The sequence below is a fragment of the Tenrec ecaudatus genome, chromosome X, assembly GCF_050624435.1.
Source record: "Tenrec ecaudatus isolate mTenEca1 chromosome X, mTenEca1.hap1, whole genome shotgun sequence".
Taxonomy (NCBI): domain Eukaryota; kingdom Metazoa; phylum Chordata; class Mammalia; order Afrosoricida; family Tenrecidae; genus Tenrec; species Tenrec ecaudatus.
Window position 1 is genome coordinate 132,956,558 of NC_134548.1, and position 25,693 is coordinate 132,982,250.

Below are 25,693 nucleotides of genomic sequence, written 5' to 3' on the forward strand. Positions count from 1 at the left end.
AGAAATGCAGAGATCACAAATATTTTCCTACAAAAATACATTTCACATTGAGTTTTCCACATGAAACATCCCGATTAGAAATCTGATTTGAGCATGAAAGCATCACCACTGCTACCTGCAATTCTAGGGATTGGAAAATGTGGCCTACTAAAGCATAAAGAACTAAAATCCCACCAGAGCTCAGTAGACACCTGAAACAGATAAACCTCTACAGAACACAAGTTCCTTACCTGTAAAATCTGGATCAATCATACTGGCTGCTGATGTTGTAAGAAATAGCAAATAAGCACAATGGGTTGAGAAAAGACCTCAGGATTCTGCCCAGAAATACCCTGGTGAGCTTCTGCACAAGGATACTAACCACCCCTGGAAAATGAACCCTCCACCAAAAAAGGACCTCCCCTCCACCTCATTGATTATGCATAAAACATTAGGCCACCTCAACACTGCTTAATATATTAACATAAAGAGCACGTGACCACCCAAGTGTCAAATCCTTAGTAGGTGATTATGGATTTTGGCCTTGGTTACCTTTAAAGTTCTTGATCACTAACTTCTTGGCAGTGCCAGGCTTGCTGTTAGCAAAGCTAGAGGCGGTGGTAGATGATTTGGCTAGGCCGTTTGTGTGATGCACCGAAGCCACAGAAGGGATTAATATACTCTTATGTTTAAGTTGCTGCTGAGAGGTTGCAGCAGTTGGTGAGGGTGAGGAGGAGGAGGAGGAGGAGGAGGATTCCTCAGCCATCTTCGCATCAAACCCTACAAACTCCAGGTTGTCTTCAAAACGCAGCTTCTTCTGTATCGGTATGTGGCTGGAAGCAGTCCCAGAACCCCCCTGGCAGAAGGACGAGGTTGAAGGGGATGCCGAATCCCTGGGTTGTAAAGGTGGTGTGGAAGAGGTGGAATCAAAGTCTTCTTTCTCGTTACTACTGTTACTGCTGCTGCTGCTGTTTAACTTTCTCTTCTTGGCAGAGGTGGGCGGAGTGGTGCTGGTATTACCATCAGTGGCAGATCTGACCTCCTGAGCAGCAGCAGCAGCTGAGGAATTGGAGGAAGAAAAACCTGTTGGAAACATGAAAATAGTGGGGTCAACAGGCAGAGGAGCATCAAAAACCTACGTGTATATGCCTGCGTGCGTGCGTGTAGGGGAGAAGGCAATGCTAAGGGGGAAGGGAAGAAAGAAGAGAGGAGAGACACAGAGGACGTGAAGGAAAGTGAAGGAGGGAGCTACCCGGGGGAAATGGGAGGGTTTGGGAAAGCGGATAGGCTGACACCAGGAGTGAGCAGAACGAAGGGGGACAGCAAATGAGGGAGACAGGTAAACGTCCCTGCCGTCCCCCTCCCCAGCTTTTCAATCGCCCCCCTCCCTTTTCTGCAGGACCGACTCAGTGAGTCTCGGAGGCTGCAGCTCCTCCTCCTTTTCTCCCTCTCTCTGGGAGGGGAGATGCTGTGGCGGTGGGTGGGAGGGGGCGGGGGCGGGGAGAGAACCGGGGCTTGTTATTGTCAATAGCACAAGAAACTAAAGATGGCGACACTTCCGGTCACGCGGCATTGTGGGAGGGGCGGCGTCTCTCCCAGGGAAAGGGGGGGGGGTGTAATAGAGAGCCTTACTGCAGCCGCTGGGAGAGGCGATGGGAGACCCGTGGCTGAAGCGCAAGGCGCCGCGAACTCTGCGGCTCAGCCTTGCTCTCCCGGACGCATCAGCACTCCCCTCCCCCTGCCCATCAGGTACTCCCACCCGCTCCTTAACGGTCCCGCGGGAAGCTTCCCGCTGCATCTCCCTTACCGGAAGTGACTGAGCAGACACTTTTCATAGCGTCCAGGTCCCGAAGCCCCCAGGTCTGCAGAGTTGAGTTTGGGGGGCGAGGGGGGAGAAGGGGGGCAGGGATGGGGCAGAAAAGTGGAAAGGGATAAGGGGGCTGGCCTGTTCAGAGCTCCTGATTGGAGCTTTCTGAACGTGGGGCTAGTGGGGAGCCGGTAGGTGAAGGGAGAAGGAGCGGGAAGGAGCCCGCTAGCTAGAGAGGGAAGGTGTTGAAGGTGAGGGGCGGGGTGAGCTATCTGGGGAAGAGGAGGAGGAAGCGAAGGTATGGGGAATAAAAAGTAAGGCAACAGAATGGAAAGTTTGAAAGAGATAAAAGAGTAAGAAGAGAGTACAAGGCTAGGGGAGTAACCCAGAATAGAGGAAAACAATCATGCCATTATGCATGAGAGAAAAAGAGGAATGTCACAATATTAAGATAGGAAAGGAGGGGGGAGTTGAACAAGAAAAGGAGTTTTGATTCAGTGGAGCTAGAGCTAGACATTGTTTCTCTTTTATGTCAAGGGCATTACTGGCAAACTAAGGAATGGTGCCTAGATTTTGATAACCATTCTCAATAATGTAACTGCACCTTCTTTTGTCTTCATGTAAGGAAATTTTTCCATGATAGCTGGCCAGAGTTAAGCCTTCTTAGGCTAAGAAATAGGAAGGCAACTAACACACTTACAACACAACTCCCAGGACCACCTTCTATCCCCGCCATGTCGGCCCTTAAGCCCAGTCATTACAGACAACTACCAGCCTAGTTAATTCTTTTACCAAATTTTAGCTCAGACCTTTTGTTTGAAAGAAACATTTGAGGTGAATATTAAAGTCACTGTTTTTCTATCAATGTGGTCAATGGCATCAAGTTTTAATTTTAATTACTCTTCAGGGAAAAAAAAAGAACCAAGCAACAAACAAAAACACCTCTAAATTTGGTTAAAAGAGCCACAATTTCCTGTTGGAAGTTTTTACTTATCTCTAAGACATCCTCAGGGGGAATGAATTCAATGTAAATAAACTAAATCTGCCAACCTGCTGATTAAACTGCAGAAACAATGAATGAGCATGTTCTGGAAGACTTAAAGTGCTATACCCTATGCCAGGACCCTGCCCTGAAGATGCCATTGGGGGGGGGTTCAAAACTTTAACAGTACTTTAGCATATAAGACCGAAAACAAAAAGACAAGAAACTGGAGTGTTTCGAAGAGGAGTTGACATTTATACTGGGTCTCTTAAGTGGGAATTGCCAAAAAGACAAAGGGTGAAAAGGCTTTCTAGGTAATGGAAATATGGGCAAAACAGGGAGTTGGGAAAGGGCTTGGCCCAGTTATGGAAGCATGGAATGTGCAGGAATGATTTTAAAAGGAGAGTGTCTGGTTGAGTGCTGGGTACACCAATCAAGAATTTGGGGGGGGGGTAAGAATTTTGGAGTCCACCCTCTAAGGATACGTATTCCTATTGACTAAGATTAAAAGAGGTCTTGTGTTTATAAAGGAGGATTAGCATACACATTTTCAGGATTTAATGAACAAGGGTATTCTAATTTGTGTGGCTCCTATTCCTTAGAAGATGTGTAGGAGTGTTAAACTAAACAAAACTACCAACAACCCACTGCCATTGAGCTGAGTCTAATTCATAGCAACTCTACATAGGGTTTCGGAGGCTTTGTAACTATTCACAGGAGCAGATAAACCAAGTTACAGCTGGAGGATTTGAACCACCGCCCTCATAGTTGGAAGTTCAATGCTTACCCAACAGTGCCACCAGGGCTTCTAAGGAAGTGCTAGCTATTTTTAAAAATATACCTTATATACTCGAATATAAGCTGACCTGAGTATAAGTCAAGGTACCTAATTATTACCTGGGAAACCGGAAAAACTGATTGACTATATATAAGCCTAGGGTGGGAAATGCAGGATGTGAATTAACACAGAGACAAGAGGGGAGAGGCAGAAAGCAGCCACAGACACATCCTTACCAGTTCAACTCTAAGTGAATTGCTACAGGTGCTTCTGCGAATTGGAGCTGTCCACGTCATAGGACAGCTCTGATTGGTTAGATGTGAGTAAACAAGCATTCAAATCCCTGCAGTGTCAGTTGGGCTTTGAATGAACAGCAGAGGAACAGCAATCACCCAGGAGATGTTATACCTTGCTGGGGTACCACTGACCCATGTATAAGCCAAACCCCAGTTTTGTGCTGAAAAATCGGCTTACACACGACTATATACAGTAAATGTGTAAGGCTGGGGGGAAATAGGGAACTAATAAAAAAGAAAATGTTCTAAAATTGATTATGGTGATGATTGTGCAACTCTTAATGTGATTGAACTATTGAATTGTATGATTTGTGAATTATGTGCCAATATAACTTTAAAAGAATTTATCTAAAAATAATAAAACACAAATATTAGTATATGGCATTACACCTGGCAGTGTTTTGTTCTATTTTCCATAGGGTCTGCTGTGAGTCTGAACCCACTTGACAACACATAACAATCATGCAACTGAAAGAGCAGACATAAAGACAAAGGCAGTTTTTGCCAAAACAAAATTAAAAATAGTTGAGTCCTGTTAATTAATATTCAACTACATTCGAGTAATAGCTTTCTTATCTGGAAGTTATCCAAGCCCTTCAATTTACTGGAGTTAGATTTTAACTCAAAGCACAGATCCTTGGTTCTAGCTCACTTTAAACAATGACCCAGTAATCTAACTCAGTTTCTTTTTTAATGATAAACAATCTTCTTTCCACAACCTCATTTTGTCTACTCAATCCTTACCCATTTACATCTTTAGATACATAATTTTAATAATGCTTCTCTATTTAAAAATGCCATAATCTTGTCATTCCATTTTTCTGAAAACTTTTTTTGAAGCCCCCTCTTATGATGTGTGAGGGTCAGAATTTTGTCTCCTCTAGGACACTAGGGCCAATTTAGAGAAGCTATTTTATAAAGCATCTGTTGCATTAAGAATCAATTCAATTGGAGCTATTAAAAACATTAACATGTATCCTACACACTTGTATATCATACACCTGAACAGTTTCCAACCAAGGTTACATACATTCTAAACATTAAAATACATTTTCAAGGCTAAACTCACTGCAGCCACAATAATCAAGATATGCAATATAGGGCACCATACAATTATAGCCCATGTCAGTCCTAACTAAAATGAGTACTTAACACATATTCCATATATAGAATCTTTCATCTTGTGAGTTTGACACATACAATTAAAACATTAAACTTTACAATGATGCCAAATGAAGTACAGTTATTTGCCTTATTTTAAATAAAGCTAGCTATTTATGAAGGTAAATTTAGGTTTACAATAAGAAACAGAAAAAGAACAAATTTTCCCACTGTCCAGTCCACTGTTTCTGTAGAAATCTGTTAACCACCACCCCACGTGCCCCCTGCCACCCTGAAAAAAAACATAAAAACTGACCTGTTTTCCTTTTTTGATCGCAAGGTTCCTCCCAGGGGGTTGGTTTTAAGTCTTCTCCAGACATCTTGGGGCAGGGGCTTGTTAGTAGATAAACATTACAGGAACCCTTGCTATCCAGAAGGTAGGATTTTCCTTAAAAAGGAGGTATTGCTTGCTCAGTGACTTCTGAAACAAGCATTGTTTAAGAAAAAAAGGAACTACCGCATAAAAGGCAGTTCATTTCTCTATCCACTTTCCTGAAGGACAGCCTCTGAAGCAATGAAACGCAAAGCAAGCCAAGCAGTGGTTGGTATGGTAACATAACGATTAGGTCATAATAAGGGCTTTGTTAGGCCATCAACAGCAACTGGCTGCTATGGGACAGCACTGGAGGCAAAAAAGCCTCAAGCAAAGATAAACCACCTACATGATGACAATTTGTCCGTTTCCCCTCCGGGAGTTAATTTATAAAAGTAAATAATTTCACACTAACAAATGCTGAACAGAGTGGTAAGGAATATGTAAATGACAAAATCACTTGTTCTCTATGTAAAAAGTATCTCAAATTGAAGATGAATGAATATTTGGGAACTGCTATGCCCCCAGGTTTCCTTAAGAGGCACAAGTTAGGGGCAAGGTATTCTTTTGCAGGAGAGGGGATCTGTTAAGGAGTGTGGGGGAGAACCAGTCAGAGATGACTTCTCCCTTTGGTGCTGGCACTAAAGCAAACAACAAGCAAAGGCACAAACCCATTAAAACTCATAGACTCATAGGTTTCTAAGAGCAGATGGCAGATTAGAATTGAGGGCCTTTCGTCAGCAGCCTCAAGCGAAATCACAGCACCACTACAGATCCTTTACTGCTAGCGCATTAAACCCACTGCTGTCTAGTTGTCTCCAACTCACAGTGACCCTATAAGACAGGATAGGACTGCCTCTGTAGGTTTCTAAGGCTAGATTTTTCCTGTAACAGGCAGCCTCATCTTTCTCCCAAGGAACAGTTGGTGGGTTGGAACAGTCAAACTTTTGGTTAGCAACCCAATACTTAACCCACTGTGCTCACCAGGGTGCCTTGGTGCCTGTGTGTGTTAGGCATTGGACTGCTAATTTCAAAGTAGGCTGTCCAAATCTACCAACCTTTCAGAGGGAGAAAGACTGTCTGCTTCTGTAAATATTCAGTCTTAGAAACTATAAGAGGTCACTGTGAGTTGACACTGACTCAATGGCAGTAGGTTTGGTTTGGCATTATTGAGGTACAGAGATTATTTTTAAGGTGCTTTGGTTGTGCTGTGATTAAGCTCTTAGCTGCTAATTTAAAAGTCCAGTCTGATTCACAGGATTAAGCCTTGGTAACCCTATGGAGCAATTCTACTTTGTCCTTGAAAGGTCACTATGAGCAGGAATCTACTCAATGCTAGTAGGTTTGGTGGGACTAATTTTAACTGTCCACTTCATCAGATCCCTGGTGGCACAGTGGTTATGTGTTAAGCTGCTAACTCCAAGGTCAGCAGTTCAAAACCACCTGTTATGAGGGAGAAAGACAAGAATTCCTATTTCTGTTAATAGTCTTAGAAACTCACTGTAGCAGTTCTACACTGTGCTATAGTTTTTTGAATTAAAATTGACTCAGTTGTTTTTTGGGGTTCACTTCATTCATGATTCTAATCACAGCCTTGCCTTAATGTTTGATCTTTCCCCCTTCCCTCCCCGAAACCCCCCATTAACCCTTGATAATTTATAATTATTTTGTCATATCTTGCCCTAACGTCTCCCTTCACCCACTTTCGTTGTCCATCACTCAAGGAGATCACATGTAGATCCTTGTAATCAGTTCTCCCTTTCCAACGCACCCTCCCTTTGCCCTCCCAGTATTGCTACTCACAGCTCAAGGGATCATCCCACCCTGGATTCCTTGCGTTTCTAGTTCCTATGTGTACCAGTATACATCCTCTAGTCTAGCCATACTTGGAAGGTAGAATTGGGATGATAGTTGGGCGGGGGTACCATTTAGGAACTAGAGGTATTAGGCAGACAGGCAGGGATGGGATGTCCAGGAGAGCCAAGCATAGAACAAAGGCCTAGGTTTTCCCGCTGGTGGGCACGGATGGGCGTTAAACCTGGATCAGCCCACCTGGGCCAGGTGATTGCAATTCAACCAATGGGATAGACCTGGGGTCATTTACCACGCCTCCCCCAGGAATCCTTGAAAAGGCAGGAGCCAGGGGGAGAGAGAGAAAAACAACTGGACTAGGGAGATAACTTGAGACAGGTCTTTTTCTGAGGAAAACTTGGGAGAGAGATCTTTGCGTGACCCTGAGCAGTCTCTGCCAGGCTGCATGGTCGAAAGGAATCCTATGGGTGCCGCGTAAAACCCGAAGCATCTTTTAACTCTCATTAAATTCACTTGGATCACGAGCCAGGTGTCGGCGTGAATTCTTTTCCGTGCAGAGCCAAGGATCGAGGTGTAACTCTAGCCTGGAGAGAGAGATCTTACAGAGAAAAGTTGTATGTTTCATCATTGCTACATTGCACCCTGACTGGCTCTTCTCCTCCCCAAGACCCTTCTGTAAGGGGATGTTCAGTGACCTACAAATGGGTTTTGGGTCTCCAATCTGCACTCCCCACCTCATTCACTATAAGATTTTTGTTCTGATTATGCCTGATACCTGATCCCTTCCACACCTCATGATTACACAGGCTGGTGTGCTTCTTGCATGTGGGCTTTGTTGCTTCTAAACTAGATGGCTGCTTGTTTACCTTTAGGACTTTAAGACTCCAGACGCTATCTCTTTTGATAGCCAGGCACTATCAGCTTTCTTCACATTTGCTTATTCACCTGCTTTGTCTTCAGCAGTTGTGTCAGGAAGGTGAGCATCATAGAATGCCAATTTAATAGAAGAAAGTATTCTTGAACTGAGGGAGTACTTGAGTGGAGGCCCAATGTCCTTCTGCTACCTTAATACTAAACCTATGAACATATGCACATAGATCTATTTTCCCCTCATATTTAAATATATTTGCATATGTATATACCTTTATCTAGACCTCTATAAATGGCCTTTGCCTCCTAGCTCTTTCCTCTTATTTCAACTTTCTTCCTGTCCCACTATCATGCTTACTCCCCACCTGAGTTTCAGCAATTCCTCTTGGTTACATTACCCTTGATCATGCCCTACCAGGCCTCCCACACCCTCATCACCACCGATTTGGATCACTTGTTCCCTTGTCCCTGGGTTTGTTAACACTACCTTTCTCCCCACCTCCCGCCCTCCCATGTCCCCCCAGAAATGTCAGTCCTGTTGTTTTCTCCTCCAGATTGTTCATCCAATGTTTGATCTTCTAAAGCCATTCTGGTTGTCTTTTCTCAAAAACGGCCACTCAGGTTTAAATCAGCTTTTCCTTCTCAACTCGGGATTACATTCAAATCATCTGAGGAACTTTTTTGTTTTTAAACCCATGTGCCCAGATCCAAACGTAGTGAATTAAATCAGAATTTCTGTGAACAGGACTTCAGTTATTTTTAATAAGTCCCGCGCAGGTTCTATATAGACTGAAGGGAAGTACATGTGCGTTATAATTTGATATGGGCTGATTGTCCTAAAAAGTCCTGGTGGCATAGTGGATTACAAATTTGGCTGCTAACTGAAAAGACAGCCATTTCAAAGCTTCTTGGGAGAAAGATAAGATTTTCGACTTCCATAGAGTTACAGTCTCAGAAACACACAGGCATTCTATCCTATCCCATAGGGTTGCTATGAGTTGGAATTGACTGGAAAGCAGTGAGTTCAGAGTTTGGATAGGTCTTGTAGGCATTTCAAAGCTGACATTTCACATTTTTTCCTCTTTCACTCCTTTGAATAAATATTATCGCACTCCCTAGGATTAATTTTTCTGACATAAACCAACCAGAAGGGTTAAGTTCCTGGTCCTTAGAGGAGGTGAATGCTTCATGGAAATAGGGGTGTGGAGGTAGAATACAAAAGTGTTATATCCCTGGGGATTAACAAACTCATCAGTCCAACAATACAGGGTGGGGGGAAGGTAATTTACCAACAAAAGTAAAAAATTTCTAAGACTAAATTACTGACTTCACAACGCTACCTAGGAAAAATATTTCGACAGTGTATCCCAGGCACAAAAAGCAAAGAGCCTACCCTTGGACTGTTTCCACTGCCAACTCAGCTATTTTTCTTGATTCTATTAAGACCTTTCTACCGATTTATTATTTGGTTATAAACAAAAACATAGAGCACCTACTTAGGGCAAAGCATGGTGCCTGAGGTGCCAAGAGACTACAGAACTAATTGAAGGTCGAACTTCCACTTGTAGATGACTTTGCAATATTCAAGATTTATATATTTAAAATATGTAAATTAAAATTCGTAAGTTTTAACAGTGGTTTAGGGAACCTTGCTTTGCGACCGCTTTGGGGGTTGAAACACCATTGCACAGTTGGCTAAGACCATTGGAAAACACATATTTCCAATGGTTTTATGAACTGAGACACGAGCTCTATCCTACTCCAGGCGAGTTCGCACACATACTAGTACCTAGCGTGATGACTGTTACCAAATCTACAACATAATTCAAGAAGAAATATACATTATTTGTAATTAGAAATAAATATTTCAAAATATATATTTGAACATTGTTTTTGGAAATAACTACAATCCTTTAGTTATGTTCAACTTGTAAAAATGAAAATACATCCTGCATATCAGGTAATAACATGATTCATAGCTACCAAAAGTACGGTGATGAAGTAGCAACAAAAATAATTTTACGGTTGGGGGTGATCGCAACATGAGGAACTGAATTAAAGAGTCAAGGCATTAGGAAGGTTGAGAACCACTGAGTTTTAAGGAAATGATTTTAAATCTACAAACTTATATATTAGATTTATGAATTGTACTTTTTAGAATAAATCATAAAATTATCATATGCATGTATAAGTTAATTTCTAAATTATAGTTATAAAAATGATAAATTAATAAATTATTGTAAATCATAAGTTTTAGAATTCTAAATCATTGTAGGAGCCCTGGTGGTGTAGTGGTTATGTGTTGGGCTGTGATCTGCAAGGTAGGCCGTAGGAAACCACCAACGGCTCTCTGGGAGAAAGGTGTGCCTTTTCCAGCCCCATCAGAAGTTAGTCTTAGAAACCCACGGGGGATCGCTATGAGTGGGCATCACATTGCCTCGATGGTAGCAAATTATTAACAATTATTTAGGTTACACCTAGCGTCACTAGCTAATTTACTCACCACTGCCTTCCGTGGAAGACCGACTCCCACTTGTTGAGTCAGTTGACCATGAGCCAGACCACCACAAGCCACGTGATCATGACATTGTGTCTTGAGGCTGTATTAGAAAATAGACAATTCGGCTTGCAGGTAAACAAGCTGCCATCTAGCTGAGAAACAAGGCCCACAAGGAAGAAGCACACTAGCCTGTGTGACCATGAGGGGTAGAAGGAACCAGGTACCAGGCATCACAGAACAAAAAACCGTATCACTGGGTGCCCACTTCCCGATACGATCAATGAAGACAAATGTATGCATAAGCAAATGTGGTGAAGAAAGCTGATGGTGCCCGGATATCAAATGATTTGGCGCCTGGGGTCTTAAAGGCATGAAGATAAACAAAGCGGCCATCTAGCTCAGAAGCAACAAGGCTCACAAGGAAGTAGCACACCAGCCTGTGTGACCATGAGGTGGCGAAGGGATCAGGTATCAGGCACCAAAGAACAAAAAATCCTATCATTGTGAATGAGGGGGAGTGCAGAGTGGAGACCCAAAGCCCTCCTGTATGCAACTGGACACCTCCTTACAGAAAGGTCTTGGGGAGGAGACGAGCCAGTCAGGGTGCCGGGTCGCAACGATGAAACATACAACACTCCTCTAGTTCTTAAATGCTTACACACACACCCCACTATCATGATCCCACTTCTACCTTACTGATCTGGCTAGACAAGAGGATGTACATTGATACAGATAGGAACTGGGAACACAGGGATTCCAGGACAGATGATCCCTTCTGGAGCAGTGGTGAGAGTGGCCATAGCGGGAGCATGGAGGGAAGGTAGGGTAGAAAAGGGGACCCAATTACAAGGATCTACATAAGAGCCTCCTCCCTTGGGGATGGATAACAGAAAAGTGGGTGAAAGGAGATGTCAGACAGTTTAAGTTATGAGAAAATAACAATTTATAAATTATCGAGGACTCATGAGGGAGGGGATTCGGGAAGGGAAGGGGAAAATTGAGGAGTTGATGCCAGGGGCTTATATGGAGAGCAAATATTATGAGAATGATGAGGGTAACGAATGTACAAATGTGCTTTATACTATTAATCTAAGTATAGATTTTCATAAGAGTTCTATGAGCCCACAATAAAATTATGAGAGAGAGAGAGAAATAAAGAGAGGGGGGGGGAATATGCCAGGACAATCTTGGCCATAAATAACTCTTCCAGGTTTGAGCACCACGATGTTAGAATGGGAATAAAAGGAAAAGGGAACCAGAGTGTGGTTTTTAATTATCAGGTTTTATTAGAGTTAATGACCAGTCCGTGTGTGTGAGGGGGGAGGGGATTGGAATAAGAGTAAGGGGAGCAGAGTGAGGGAAGAGAATAGTCAAATGCAAAAAAGAGGAGAGTTAAAGGAGACAGAGGGACGTGCAGCCCCAGGAGAAAGTGAAGAAAAGCAGAGAGAGAGAGAACAAAGGACTCCATCCCGTATTACTAATCTTTCTAGACAGAAATAAATTATTATGACTAGAAGGAGCCCACTCCCCCTCACCCCATCTCACCCTCCTAATATCCCCCATTGGCTGTGACACCAGGCACCTCTGTGAGACTTGAGGAGAGGTGTCACGTTATACTGTTACAGTCAGCAGGAACAAAAAGAAGCTAGAGAAGGGATTAGAGATGGCTGAGAACCGTAAGCGTTACTGCTGGACTTTTAGTTTTCAAAATTATGTTAATTATTAGATGCTTTTGAAAAAAAACCAATGAATTAAAATGTCATTTCAAGGGGGAATCTTGTAACATCGTTACATTAAAAGATAAAAAAGAAAGTGTTACTAAAATGTTAACATATGGAGGATAGTTCTTTAGAAGTGTTTGCAATACAGAAAATGACCTTCCCAAAGGTTTAATTGTAAGGAGATGTAATTGATGATCTGAAGTGCCTGGAGACAAAATTTTAGAAATACATCCTTTCAAATTTTTATTCTACAAGAATAAATAGGGTTCATTAATAAGGTGACCAGACATCCCGCTTTTAAACAATTTTTGCGTTTTTTATAAATAAGTCCAGATTTTTGGAAAGAATGCACGACAAGCTATTTCTCCCGCACATGAGTTTTATCAACAGTGTCCCGCTTTACCCATGTTAAAATCGAGTCACCTTATTCATAAACCACATCTCCCATGAAAACGTCAAAAAGAATTTACCAAGCTAGCAAGCCACAGAATTTCTAACAATTTCTGACATGGCTTAAAATGTACGTCTGTCATTTATGTTAAGCATGTGAGCCGGCATTCTCAGCAATCACTCTTTTAAAAATCAAAATATCGATCAACTCTGAAAAACATGGAAAATGCTCTACATCCTACAGTATCAAATATTCCACCAATATTTAACTCTTTCTGTAAAAGTAAACAATCACATCTTTCCGAATTTGTATGAAAATAAATTGTGGTTTATTGAAAGTTAGTTGGTATATATGTAAACCAAGGAATTGTTTTATAGTGTACTTCTTTATGATTATTTATCATTAAGTTATTAATTTTTTTAAATTCAGTTAGTCTCGGAAACCCTCCCCCCACCAAAAAAAAAACAACAACAGACAATTCATTTTTACAGCAGTCACCTCCCTTATCTACATGGTGTCACAGGATCATTAACTCGGGTGTCTCAATTCGTGTTACCTTATTTATTTCATAGCTTTAAAAAAAAATCCTCAAAATTCGGGTCGGCTAGTCACACCTTTTCCAATCATCCTCTTGTAATTATGTTTTTGTTTCTTTTTAAAAATATGATTCTTCTTTAAGTCTAACTGGCGGAGAACAACGTGTTTGCTGAAACATCTTAAATGGTTCCTCTGACTGCTCTTTCATCCCCCCAATTACATTGGCTTGAGATTCGGTGGCGGGGGTGGGGGAGGGGCCGGGTGGAGGGGGGTGGCGGGCGTAGGGGAACAGGGGATAACAAAAACTAGACTTCATTTACAAATAGAAGGCTCGAGGTTTTCTCCAACTAGTACCATGCCCACGAAAATGGCCACTGGGGGCAGCTTTGGGCTGCTAAAAACAAACAAAGCCGCTGGCACTTTCAACTCCCCAGTCAGGAACGATTTTGGGCCTGAGAAACCTTATGACACAGGTCTGTACTTCAGTCACTACGAGTCTAACTTTTCTCCACAGCAGTGGGTTTGGGTAGGGGGTGGTTGTACTCACAGAAGATCAGAAACCCATCGCTAACTTTCCTTTGGCCTCCTCAAGAGACCACGATTCCTTTGTCTGTGGCTAACGGCTCTTGCATCGCCGCCATTTTTGGTTGGTTGTACTTTCCTGACAACCACAAAGCCTAGCGGCCTTTCCCCTAAACCTGCCACCTCCCAGTGGGTAAATGCCATTCCGGGCTGTAAACTTTAATCGAGCTTTGGGGTAAGTATGTGGGAGACAAAGGTAGTAAAACAAGAATGACGAAAAATAAAAAGCTCAAGATGCGGTTTTGTTGGGCAGTCGAGGCCAGGTCTACCTGAAGCAGGTCCTAAAACACTATTCTTAGCCTTTCATAGTCTCAAAGCGACCACTTAGCTCACCGTCACAGGAGAGGGCTGACTGGACACGCGTTTGAGGCCGCAGCACTCCAGCGAAAACTCAGAAGCCTCCAAGGAATGGTTCAGTCTCGAGAACGGAAACCAGTCGCGCTAAGGCCCGCCCCCGACACAATTTCCTGCCTACTTAAGGGTTGCAAGATGATTGACATTAGTTCTGACCAATTGCTTCAGAGGAAGCACACGGGCTAAGGAGGCCTGGGTTAGGGTCAAAAATGGAATCTTAAAGCAATCCTCTATAGATGCATTTTTCAAACAGTCGGCTTTCTCCAGTGGCCCCAGCCCTTGTAGGAGGGGCAGCCGCCAGCTGTTGAAGGGAGCGTAAGCATGTGCTTCCTGGAGGCCTCTAGTTCTTCCCCATGTTCTTGTGCCATGTGCTTGAACAATCGGCTCCTATTTTGTTCCATTTTGAACAAACAGTAATATGCAGACACGACAATAACTAAATAGACACATAAATCCATTTTTGTGGATTCGATTCTTACAGGGACTCATATTAGCCTTTCTAGTTAGGCATAGGGAAAATAACCATTTCTAAAACAAAATCATAAACACTTGATGAAGGTGTCTGAGACTACTCCACTAATTACATACACATGCAGTTTAGCTTTATCATCTGACCACTTAAATACTCGGTCTAAAATATTTACTATTTTTTTTAGTCTAAATTATTTACAATCAAATTACTAAGGTACATTCGCTTGGACTGGCACTAATATTGTCTGCTGTGTCTAGATTATGAAATGTCTGGTCGATCATTTGTTTTTGGTCTCTCTATTCCACCCCCCACCACACCCCCCACACCCCCTGGTGGCGGAATGGGTTAGGAATGTGACCTAAGCATAGGGTCAGCATTTGAAAGCACTAGTCACCGTGGGACAAAGACCAGGCTTTCTACTCCCGTAAAGAGTAAGTCTGAGAAACCTACAAGGACAGTTCTACCCTATTTGTAGGATCTGTGAGTCAGAATTGACTCGATGACAGTGAGTTCAAGGTTTTTACACACCCACCCCTTCCCACTAACCAGGTTTCATCAAATGTGTTAACTGAATTCCTATGTAGGAGTCCGTAACACTTAAAATGCATATCTCGTCCAGTGTCTTACTCAGTGCCATGAAAACCTCTGTGGGTTCCTGAGACTGTAACTGTTTACGGGAGTAGAAAGCCTGGTCCCTTTTCTCCCGCGGAGCTGCTGGTGGTTTTAAACAGCTGACCACGAGGATCGCAGTCCAATGTGTAACCACTACACTACCAGGGCTTTTAGTCCAGCATAGGAACATACAAATAATTGAAATAAGGAGCTTAGACAAATGAGTCTTGGCACAAGCAATCTTTTTGGAAAATACCGGCGTAGATAAATGATTAAAAAACACCTTGCAATTTATATAATCATAGATGTCACAGAGCCATATGTAAGGAGACAAATTCAGTAATTTAAAAAATTTTATTGTAATTTCTAACCCAAGGCTAATGGAATTTTGTGAATGGGCTTGCATCGACTTAGAATTTTAATTTTATTTCCTTTATTAAATGTATTAAACTGTTTTCCAAAGAATTAAAGGTTCACCTGTAATTTCCAGAATTAATGCAGAATGATTCCCTGTACCCTTTAGCCAGTTTCTCCCAATAGCTATGCGATTGTACATTTATGCCATCAAAATATAGAACCTTTCTATCACCAACCCACCCCAAAAAACCAAATAAACCGACACCGAATGAATTCAGACTCACTGTGACCCTATATGACAGAGTAGAACTTTACAGGAGCAGAAGGCCTCAGCTTTCTCCTGCAGAAGTCCTGGTGGAGTCAAACTGCAACTGATGTCCGTGCAGGTAGTAGTGTAACAAGTAGGCCACTATACCACCAGGCCTCCTTTCCATCACCACAAAGGTTCCTTATATTGTTCATTTACGGCCATGCTCATGCTCATGCTCATGTCCTTTCTGATCCTGTCTTTTTTAACCTTCAGCACATCAAAGAAATGTTATTTAAGAATTTTTTATTTGGGAATTGACTTTCTTTCACATAGCCTAATTCTTTGTAGATTCACACAAGAGCTGATATCTGTCAATGGTCTGGTTCCTTCAGATTGCTAAGTGGTTTTGCATATGTGTCCATAGCTAGTTTAACTAAACATTCCGTGCAGGGCTAAACTGAGTTCAGGGTTTTGGCTATTAGAAATGAAGCTGTTTGGAACATTCAAGTGGAGATTCTGCGTGAAAATAAGTTTTCATTTCCTTGGGATAAACACCCAGGTGAGCAAGATGCAAACAATTAAGCACTTGATTATACCCAATAGGTTGGCAGTTCAAGCCTTCCCATGGGTGCCACAAAAGACAAGCCTGACAACCTGCTTTCTAAAAGTCACAGCCTTGAAAATCCTATGCAGCCATTATAATACATGGGGTCACCATGAGTAGGCATCAACCCAGTGAGAACTAAACACAATGGCCACTGGTTTAGATATTAAAATGACAGTTATGTTCTTCTCCAGAGTAATACCATTTTACATTCCTACCATTAGTGATCCAGTTTCTCCACATCCTAGCCAACTTTTGGTGTTGGCACTATTTTCTTATTTTGATCATTCTGATAGGTCTCCAAGAAAACCTCACTGCTCTGGAGTCATAACTAGCAAAATTACGGTGATGAAGTAGCAACAAAAATAATTTTACGGTTGGGGGTGATCGCAACATGAGGAACTGAATTAAAGAGTCAAGGCATTAGGAAGGTTGAGAACCACTGAGTTTTAAGGAAATGATTTTAAATCTACAAACTTATATATTAGATTTATGAATTGTACTTTTTAGAATAAATCATAAACTTATCATATGCATGTATAAGTTAATTTCTAAATTATAGTTATAAAATGATAAATTAATAAATTATTGTAAATCATAAGTTTTAGAATTCTAAATCATTGTAGGAGCCCTGGTGGTGTAGTGGTTATGTGTTGGGCTGTGATCTGCAAGGTAGGCCGTAGGAAACCACCAACGGCTCTCTGGGAGAAAGGTGTGCCTTTTCCAGCCCCATCAGAAGTTAGTCTTAGAAACCCACAGGGGGATCGCTATGAGTGGGCATCACATTGCCTCGATGGTAGCAAATTATTAACAATTATTTAGGTTACACCTAGCGTCACTAGCTAATTTACTCACCACTGCCTTCCGTGGAAGACCGACTCCCACTTGTTGAGTCAGTTGACCATGAGCCAGACCACCACAAGCCACGTGATCATGACATTGTGTCTTGAGGCTGTATTAGAAAATAGACAATTCGGCTTGCAGGTAAACAAGCTGCCATCTAGCTGAGAAACAAGGCCCACAAGGAAGAAGCACACTAGCCTGTGTGACCATGAGGGGTAGAAGGAACCAGGTACCAGGCATCACAGAACAAAAAACCGTATCACTGGGTGCCCACTTCCCGATACGATCAATGAAGACAAATGTATGCATAAGCAAATGTGGTGAAGAAAGCTGATGGTGCCCGGATATCAAATGATTTGGCGCCTGGGGTCTTAAAGGCATGAAGATAAACAAAGCGGCCATCTAGCTCAGAAGCAACAAGGCTCACAAGGAAGTAGCACACCAGCCTGTGTGACCATGAGGTGGCGAAGGGATCAGGTATCAGGCACCAAAGAACAAAAAATCCTATCATTGTGAATGAGGGGGAGTGCAGAGTGGAGACCCAAAGCCCTCCTGTATGCAACTGGACACCTCCTTACAGAAAGGTCTTGGGGAGGAGACGAGCCAGTCAGGGTGCCGGGTCGCAACGATGAAACATACAACACTCCTCTAGTTCTTAAATGCTTACACACACACACACACACACACACACACATACACACACCCCACTATCATGATCCCACTTCTACTTTACTGATCTGGCTAGACAAGAGGATGTACATTGATACAGATAGGAACTGGGAACACAGGGATTCCAGGACAGATGATCCCTTCTGGAGCAGTGGTGAGAGTGGCCATAGCGGGAGCATGGAGGGAAGGTAGGGTAGAAAAGGGGACCCAATTACAAGGATCTACATAAGAGCCTCCTCCCTTGGGGATGGATAACAGAAAAGTGGGTGAAAGGAGATGTCAGACAGTTTAAGTTATGAGAAAATAACAATTTATAAATTATCGAGGACTCATGAGGGAGGGGATTCGGGAAGGGAAGGGGAAAATTGAGGAGTTGATGCCAGGGGCTTATATGGAGAGCAAATATTATGAGAATGATGAGGGTAACGAATGTACAAATGTGCTTTATACTATTAATCTAAGTATAGTTTTTCATAAGAGATCTAAGAGCCCACAATAAAATTATGAGAGAGAGAGAGAAATAAAGAGACGGGGGGGGGGGGGGGGAGAATATGCCAGGACAATCCTGGCCATAAATAACTCTTCCAGGTTTGAGCACCACGATGTTAGAATGGGAATAAAAGGAAAAGGGAGCCAGAGTGTGGTTTTTAATTATCAGGTTTTATTAGAGTTAATGACCAGTCCGTGTGTGTGAGGGGGGAGGGGATTGGAATAAGAGTAAGGGGAGCAGAGTGAGGGAAGAGAATAGTCAAATGCAAAAAAGAGGAGAGTTAAAGGAGACAGAGGGACGTGCAGCCCCAGGAGAAAGTGAAGAAAAGCAGAGAGAGAGAGAACAAAGGACTCCATCCCGTATTACTAATCTTTCTAGACAGAAATAAATTATTATGACTAGAAGGAGCCCACTCCCCCTCACCCCATCTCACCCTCCTAATATCCCCCATTGGCTGTGACACCAGGCACCTCTGTGAGACTTGAGGAGAGGTGTCACGTTATACTGTTACAGTCAGCAGGAACAAAAAGAAGCTAGAGAAGGGATTAGAGATGGCTGAGAACCGTAAGCGTTACTGCTGGACTTTTAGTTTTCAAAATTATGTTAATTATTAGATGCTTTTGAAAAAAAACCAATGAATTAAAATGTCATTTCAAGGGGGAATCTTGTAACATCGTTACATTAAAAGATAAAAAAGAAAGTGTTACTAAAATGTTAACATATGGAGGATAGTTCTTTAGAAGTGTTTGCAATACAGAAAATGACCTTCCCAGAGGTTTAATTGTAAGGAGATGTAATTGATGATCTGAAGTGCCTGGAGACAAAATTTTAGAAATACATCCTTTCAAATTTTTATTCTACAAGAATAAATAGGGTTCATTAATAAGGTGACCAGACATCCCGCTTTTAAACAATTTTTGCGTTTTTTATAAATAAGTCCAGATTTTTGGAAAGAATGCACGACAAGCTATTTCTCCCGCACATGAGTTTTATCAACAGTGTCCCGCTTTACCCATGTTAAAATCGAGTCACCTTATTCATAAACCACATCTCCCATGAAAACGTCAAAAAGAATTTACCAAGCTAGCAAGCCACAGAATTTCTAACAATTTCTGACATGGCTTAAAATGTACGTCTGTCATTTATGTTAAGCATGTGAGCCGGCATTCTCAGCAATCACTCTTTTAAAAATCAAAATATCGATCAACTCTGAAAAACATGGAAAATGCTCTACATCCTACAGTATCAAATATTCCACCAATATTTAACTCTTTCTGTAAAAGTAAACAATCACATCTTTCCGAATTTGTATGAAAATAAATTGTGGTTTATTGAAAGTTAGTTGGTATATATGTAAACCAAGGAATTGTTTTATAGTGTACTTCTTTATGATTATTTATCATTAAGTTATTAATTTTTTTAAATTCAGTTAGTCTCGGAAACCCTCCCCCCACCAAAAAAAAAACAACAACAGACAATTCATTTTTACAGCAGTCACCTCCCTTATCTACATGGTGTCACAGGATCATTAACTCGGGTGTCTCAATTCGTGTTACCTTATTTATTTCATAGCTTTAAAAAAAAATCCTCAAAATTCGGGTCGGCTAGTCACACCTTTTCCAATCATCCTCTTGTAATTATGTTTTTGTTTCTTTTTAAAAATATGATTCTTCTTTAAGTCTAACTGGCGGAGAACAACGTGTTTGCTGAAACATCTTAAATGGTTCCTCTGACTGCTCTTTCATCCCCCCAATTACATTGGCTTGAGATTCGGTGGCGGGGGTGGGGGAGGGGCCGGGTGGAGGGGGGTGGCGGGCGTAGGGGAACAGGGGATAACAAAAACTAGACTTCATTTACAAATAGAAGGCTCGAGGTTTTCTCCAACTAGTACCATGCCCACGAAAATGGCCACTGGGGGCAGCTTTGGGCTGCTAAAAACAAAGAAAGCCGCTGGCACTTTCAACTCCCCAGTCAGGAACGATTTTGGGCCTGAGAAACCTTATGACACAGGTCTGTACTTCAGTCACTACGAGTCTAACTTTTCTCCACAGCAGTGGGTTTGGGTAGGGGGTGGTTGTACTCACAGAAGATCAGAAACCCATCGCTAACTTTCCTTTGGCCTCCTCAAGAGACCACGATTCCTTTGTCTGTGGCTAACGGCTCTTGCATCGCCGCCATTTTTGGTTGGTTGTACTTTCCTGACAACCACAAAGCCTAGCGGCCTTTCCCCTAAACCTGCCACCTCCCAGTGGGTAAATGCCATTCCGGGCTGTAAACTTTAATCGAGCTTTGGGGTAAGTATGTGGGAGACAAAGGTAGTAAAACAAGAATGACGAAAAATAAAAAGCTCAAGATGCGGTTTTGTTGGGCAGTCGAGGCCAGGTCTACCTGAAGCAGGTCCTAAAACACTATTCTTAGCCTTTCATAGTCTCAAAGCGACCACTTAGCTCACCGTCACAGGAGAGGGCTGACTGGACACGCGTTTGAGGCCGCAGCACTCCAGCGAAAACTCAGAAGCCTCCAAGGAATGGTTCAGTCTCGAGAACGGAAACCAGTCGCGCTAAGGCCCGCCCCCGACACAATTTCCTGCCTACTTAAGGGTTGCAAGATGATTGACATTAGTTCTGACCAATTGCTTCAGAGGAAGCACACGGGCTAAGGAGGCCTGGGTTAGGGTCAAAAATGGAATCTTAAAGCAATCCTCTATAGATGCATTTTTCAAACAGTCGGCTTTCTCCAGTGGCCCCAGCCCTTGTAGGAGGGGCAGCCGCCAGCTGTTGAAGGGAGCGTAAGCATGTGCTTCCTGGAGGCCTCTAGTTCTTCCCCATGTTCTTGTGCCATGTGCTTGAACAATCGGCTCCTATTTTGTTCCATTTTGAACAAACAGTAATATGCAGACACGACAATAACTAAATAGACACATAAATCCATTTTTGTGGATTCGATTCTTACAGGGACTCATATTAGCCTTTCTAGTTAGGCATAGGGAAAATAACCATTTCTAAAACAAAATCATAAACACTTGATGAAGGTGTCTGAGACTACTCCACTAATTACATACACATGCAGTTTAGCTTTATCATCTGACCACTTAAATACTCGGTCTAAAATATTTACTATTTTTTTTAGTCTAAATTATTTACAATCAAATTACTAAGGTACATTCGCTTGGACTGGCACTAATATTGTCTGCTGTGTCTAGATTATGAAATGTCTGGTCGATCATTTGTTTTTGGTCTCTCTATTCCACCCCCCACCACACCCCCCACACCCCCTGGTGGCGGAATGGGTTAGGAATGTGACCTAAGCATAGGGTCAGCATTTGAAAGCACTAGTCACCGTGGGACAAAGACCAGGCTTTCTACTCCCGTAAAGAGTAAGTCTGAGAAACCTACAAGGACAGTTCTACCCTATTTGTAGGATCTGTGAGTCAGAATTGACTCGATGACAGTGAGTTCAAGGTTTTTACACACCCACCCCTTCCCACTAACCAGGTTTCATCAAATGTGTTAACTGAATTCCTATGTAGGAGTCCGTAACACTTAAAATGCATATCTCGTCCAGTGTCTTACTCAGTGCCATGAAAACCTCTGTGGGTTCCTGAGACTGTAACTGTTTACGGGAGTAGAAAGCCTGGTCCCTTTTCTCCCGCGGAGCTGCTGGTGGTTTTAAACAGCTGACCACGAGGATCGCAGTCCAATGTGTAACCACTACACTACCAGGGCTTTTAGTCCAGCATAGGAACATACAAATAATTGAAATAAGGAGCTTAGACAAATGAGTCTTGGCACAAGCAATCTTTTTGGAAAATACCGGCGTAGATAAATGATTAAAAAACACCTTGCAATTTATATAATCATAGATGTCACAGAGCCATATGTAAGGAGACAAATTCAGTAATTTAAAAAATTTTATTGTAATTTCTAACCCAAGGCTAATGGAATTTTGTGAATGGGCTTGCATCGACTTAGAATTTTAATTTTATTTCCTTTATTAAATGTATTAAACTGTTTTCCAAAGAATTAAAGGTTCACCTGTAATTTCCAGAATTAATGCAGAATGATTCCCTGTACCCTTTAGCCAGTTTCTCCCAATAGCTATGCGATTGTACATTTATGCCATCAAAATATAGAACCTTTCTATCACCAACCCACCCCAAAAAACCAAATAAACCGACACCGAATGAATTCAGACTCACTGTGACCCTATATGACAGAGTAGAACTTTACAGGAGCAGAAGGCCTCAGCTTTCTCCTGCAGAAGTCCTGGTGGAGTCAAACTGCAACTGATGTCCGTGCAGGTAGTAGTGTAACAAGTAGGCCACTATACCACCAGGCCTCCTTTCCATCACCACAAAGGTTCCTTATATTGTTCATTTACGGCCATGCTCATGCTCATGCTCATGTCCTTTCTGATCCTGTCTTTTTTAACCTTCAGCACATCAAAGAAATGTTATTTAAGAATTTTTTATTTGGGAATTGACTTTCTTTCACATAGCCTAATTCTTTGTAGATTCACACAAGAGCTGATATCTGTCAATGGTCTGGTTCCTTCAGATTGCTAAGTGGTTTTGCATATGTGTCCATAGCTAGTTTAACTAAACATTCCGTGCAGGGCTAAACTGAGTTCAGGGTTTTGGCTATTAGAAATGAAGCTGTTTGGAACATTCAAGTGGAGATTCTGCGTGAAAATAAGTTTTCATTTCCTTGGGATAAACACCCAGGTGAGCAAGATGCAAACAATTAAGCACTTGATTATACCCAATAGGTTGGCAGTTCAAGCCTTCCCATGGGTGCCACAAAAGACAAGCCTGACAACCTGCTTTCTAAAAGTCACAGCCTTGAAAATCCTATGCAGCCATTATAATACATGGGGTCACCATGAGTAGGCATCAACCCAGTGAGAACTAAACACAATGGCCACTGGTTTAGATATTAAAATGACAGTTATGTTCTTCTCCAGAGTAATACCATTTTACATTCCTACCATTAGTGATCCAGTTTCTCCACATCCTAGCCAACTTTTGGTGTTGGCACTATTTTCTTATTTTGATCATTCTGATAGGTCTCCAAGAAAACCTCACTGCTCTGGAGTCATAACTAGCAAAATTACGGTGATGAAGTAGCAACAAAAATAATTTTACGGTTGGGGGTGATCGCAACATGAGGAACTGAATTAAAGAGTCAAGGCATTAGGAAGGTTGAGAACCACTGAGTTTTAAGGAAATGATTTTAAATCTACAAACTTATATATTAGATTTATGAATTGTACTTTTTAGAATAAATCATAAACTTATCATATGCATGTATAAGTTAATTTCTAAATTATAGTTATAAAATGATAAATTAATAAATTATTGTAAATCATAAGTTTTAGAATTCTAAATCATTGTAGGAGCCCTGGTGGTGTAGTGGTTATGTGTTGGGCTGTGATCTGCAAGGTAGGCCGTAGGAAACCACCAACGGCTCTCTGGGAGAAAGGTGTGCCTTTTCCAGCCCCATCAGAAGTTAGTCTTAGAAACCCACAGGGGGATCGCTATGAGTGGGCATCACATTGCCTCGATGGTAGCAAATTATTAACAATTATTTAGGTTACACCTAGCGTCACTAGCTAATTTACTCACCACTGCCTTCCGTGGAAGACCGACTCCCACTTGTTGAGTCAGTTGACCATGAGCCAGACCACCACAAGCCACGTGATCATGACATTGTGTCTTGAGGCTGTATTAGAAAATAGACAATTCGGCTTGCAGGTAAACAAGCTGCCATCTAGCTGAGAAACAAGGCCCACAAGGAAGAAGCACACTAGCCTGTGTGACCATGAGGGGTAGAAGGAACCAGGTACCAGGCATCACAGAACAAAAAACCGTATCACTGGGTGCCCACTTCCCGATACGATCAATGAAGACAAATGTATGCATAAGCAAATGTGGTGAAGAAAGCTGATGGTGCCCGGATATCAAATGATTTGGCGCCTGGGGTCTTAAAGGCATGAAGATAAACAAAGCGGCCATCTAGCTCAGAAGCAACAAGGCTCACAAGGAAGTAGCACACCAGCCTGTGTGACCATGAGGTGGCGAAGGGATCAGGTATCAGGCACCAAAGAACAAAAAATCCTATCATTGTGAATGAAGGGGAGTGCAGAGTGGAGACCCAAAGCCCTCCTGTATGCAACTGGACACCTCCTTACAGAAAGGTCTTGGGGAGGAGACGAGCCAGTCAGGGTGCCGGGTCGCAACGATGAAACATACAACACTCCTCTAGTTCTTAAATGCTTACACACACACACACACACACACACACACATACACACACCCCACTATCATGATCCCACTTCTACTTTACTGATCTGGCTAGACAAGAGGATGTACATTGATACAGATAGGAACTGGGAACACAGGGATTCCAGGACAGATGATCCCTTCTGGAGCAGTGGTGAGAGTGGCCATAGCGGGAGCATGGAGGGAAGGTAGGGTAGAAAAGGGGACCCAATTACAAGGATCTACATAAGAGCCTCCTCCCTTGGGGATGGATAACAGAAAAGTGGGTGAAAGGAGATGTCAGACAGTTTAAGTTATGAGAAAATAACAATTTATAAATTATCGAGGACTCATGAGGGAGGGGATTCGGGAAGGGAAGGGGAAAATTGAGGAGTTGATGCCAGGGGCTTATATGGAGAGCAAATATTATGAGAATGATGAGGGTAACGAATGTACAAATGTGCTTTATACTATTAATCTAAGTATAGTTTTTCATAAGAGATCTAAGAGCCCACAATAAAATTATGAGAGAGAGAGAGAAATAAAGAGACGGGGGGGGGGGGGGGGAGAATATGCCAGGACAATCCTGGCCATAAATAACTCTTCCAGGTTTGAGCACCACGATGTTAGAATGGGAATAAAAGGAAAAGGGAGCCAGAGTGTGGTTTTTAATTATCAGGTTTTATTAGAGTTAATGACCAGTCCGTGTGTGTGAGGGGGGAGGGGATTGGAATAAGAGTAAGGGGAGCAGAGTGAGGGAAGAGAATAGTCAAATGCAAGAAAGGAGAGTTAAAGGAGACAGAGGGACGTGCAGCCCCAGGAGAAAGTGAAGAAAAGCAGAGAGAGAGAGAACAAAGGACTCCATCCCGTATTACTAATCTTTCTAGACAGAAATAAATTATTATGACTAGAAGGAGCCCACTCCCCCTCACCCCATCTCACCCTCCTAATATCCCCCATTGGCTGTGACACCAGGCACCTCTGTGAGACTTGAGGAGAGGTGTCACGTTATACTGTTACAGTCAGCAGGAACAAAAAGAAGCTAGAGAAGGGA

At 42.3% G+C, this 25,693-nt stretch overlaps 1 protein-coding gene across 5 annotated transcripts in view; it reads right to left on the reverse strand.

The window, feature by feature from the left end:
- The window catches only part of CUL4B (cullin 4B), a 136,163-nt gene that overhangs the window by 35,163 nt on the left and 75,307 nt on the right, over positions 1 to 25,693 (reverse strand). For 2 of the 5 annotated variants that reach the window (XM_075539528.1, XM_075539527.1), the window contains exons 2-3: positions 5,260 to 5,391; positions 532 to 1,062 (exon numbers count right to left, since the gene is read on the reverse strand). In XM_075539528.1, the coding sequence (XP_075395643.1) occupies positions 532 to 1,062; positions 5,260 to 5,323 (595 nt within the window). In that variant the 5' untranslated portion in view covers positions 5,324 to 5,391. Of the gene's footprint in view, positions 1 to 531; positions 1,063 to 1,786; positions 2,027 to 5,259; positions 5,392 to 25,693 lie in introns of those variants that run through there. The other 3 variants (XM_075539530.1, XM_075539531.1, XM_075539529.1) reach the window with 3 other exon arrangements.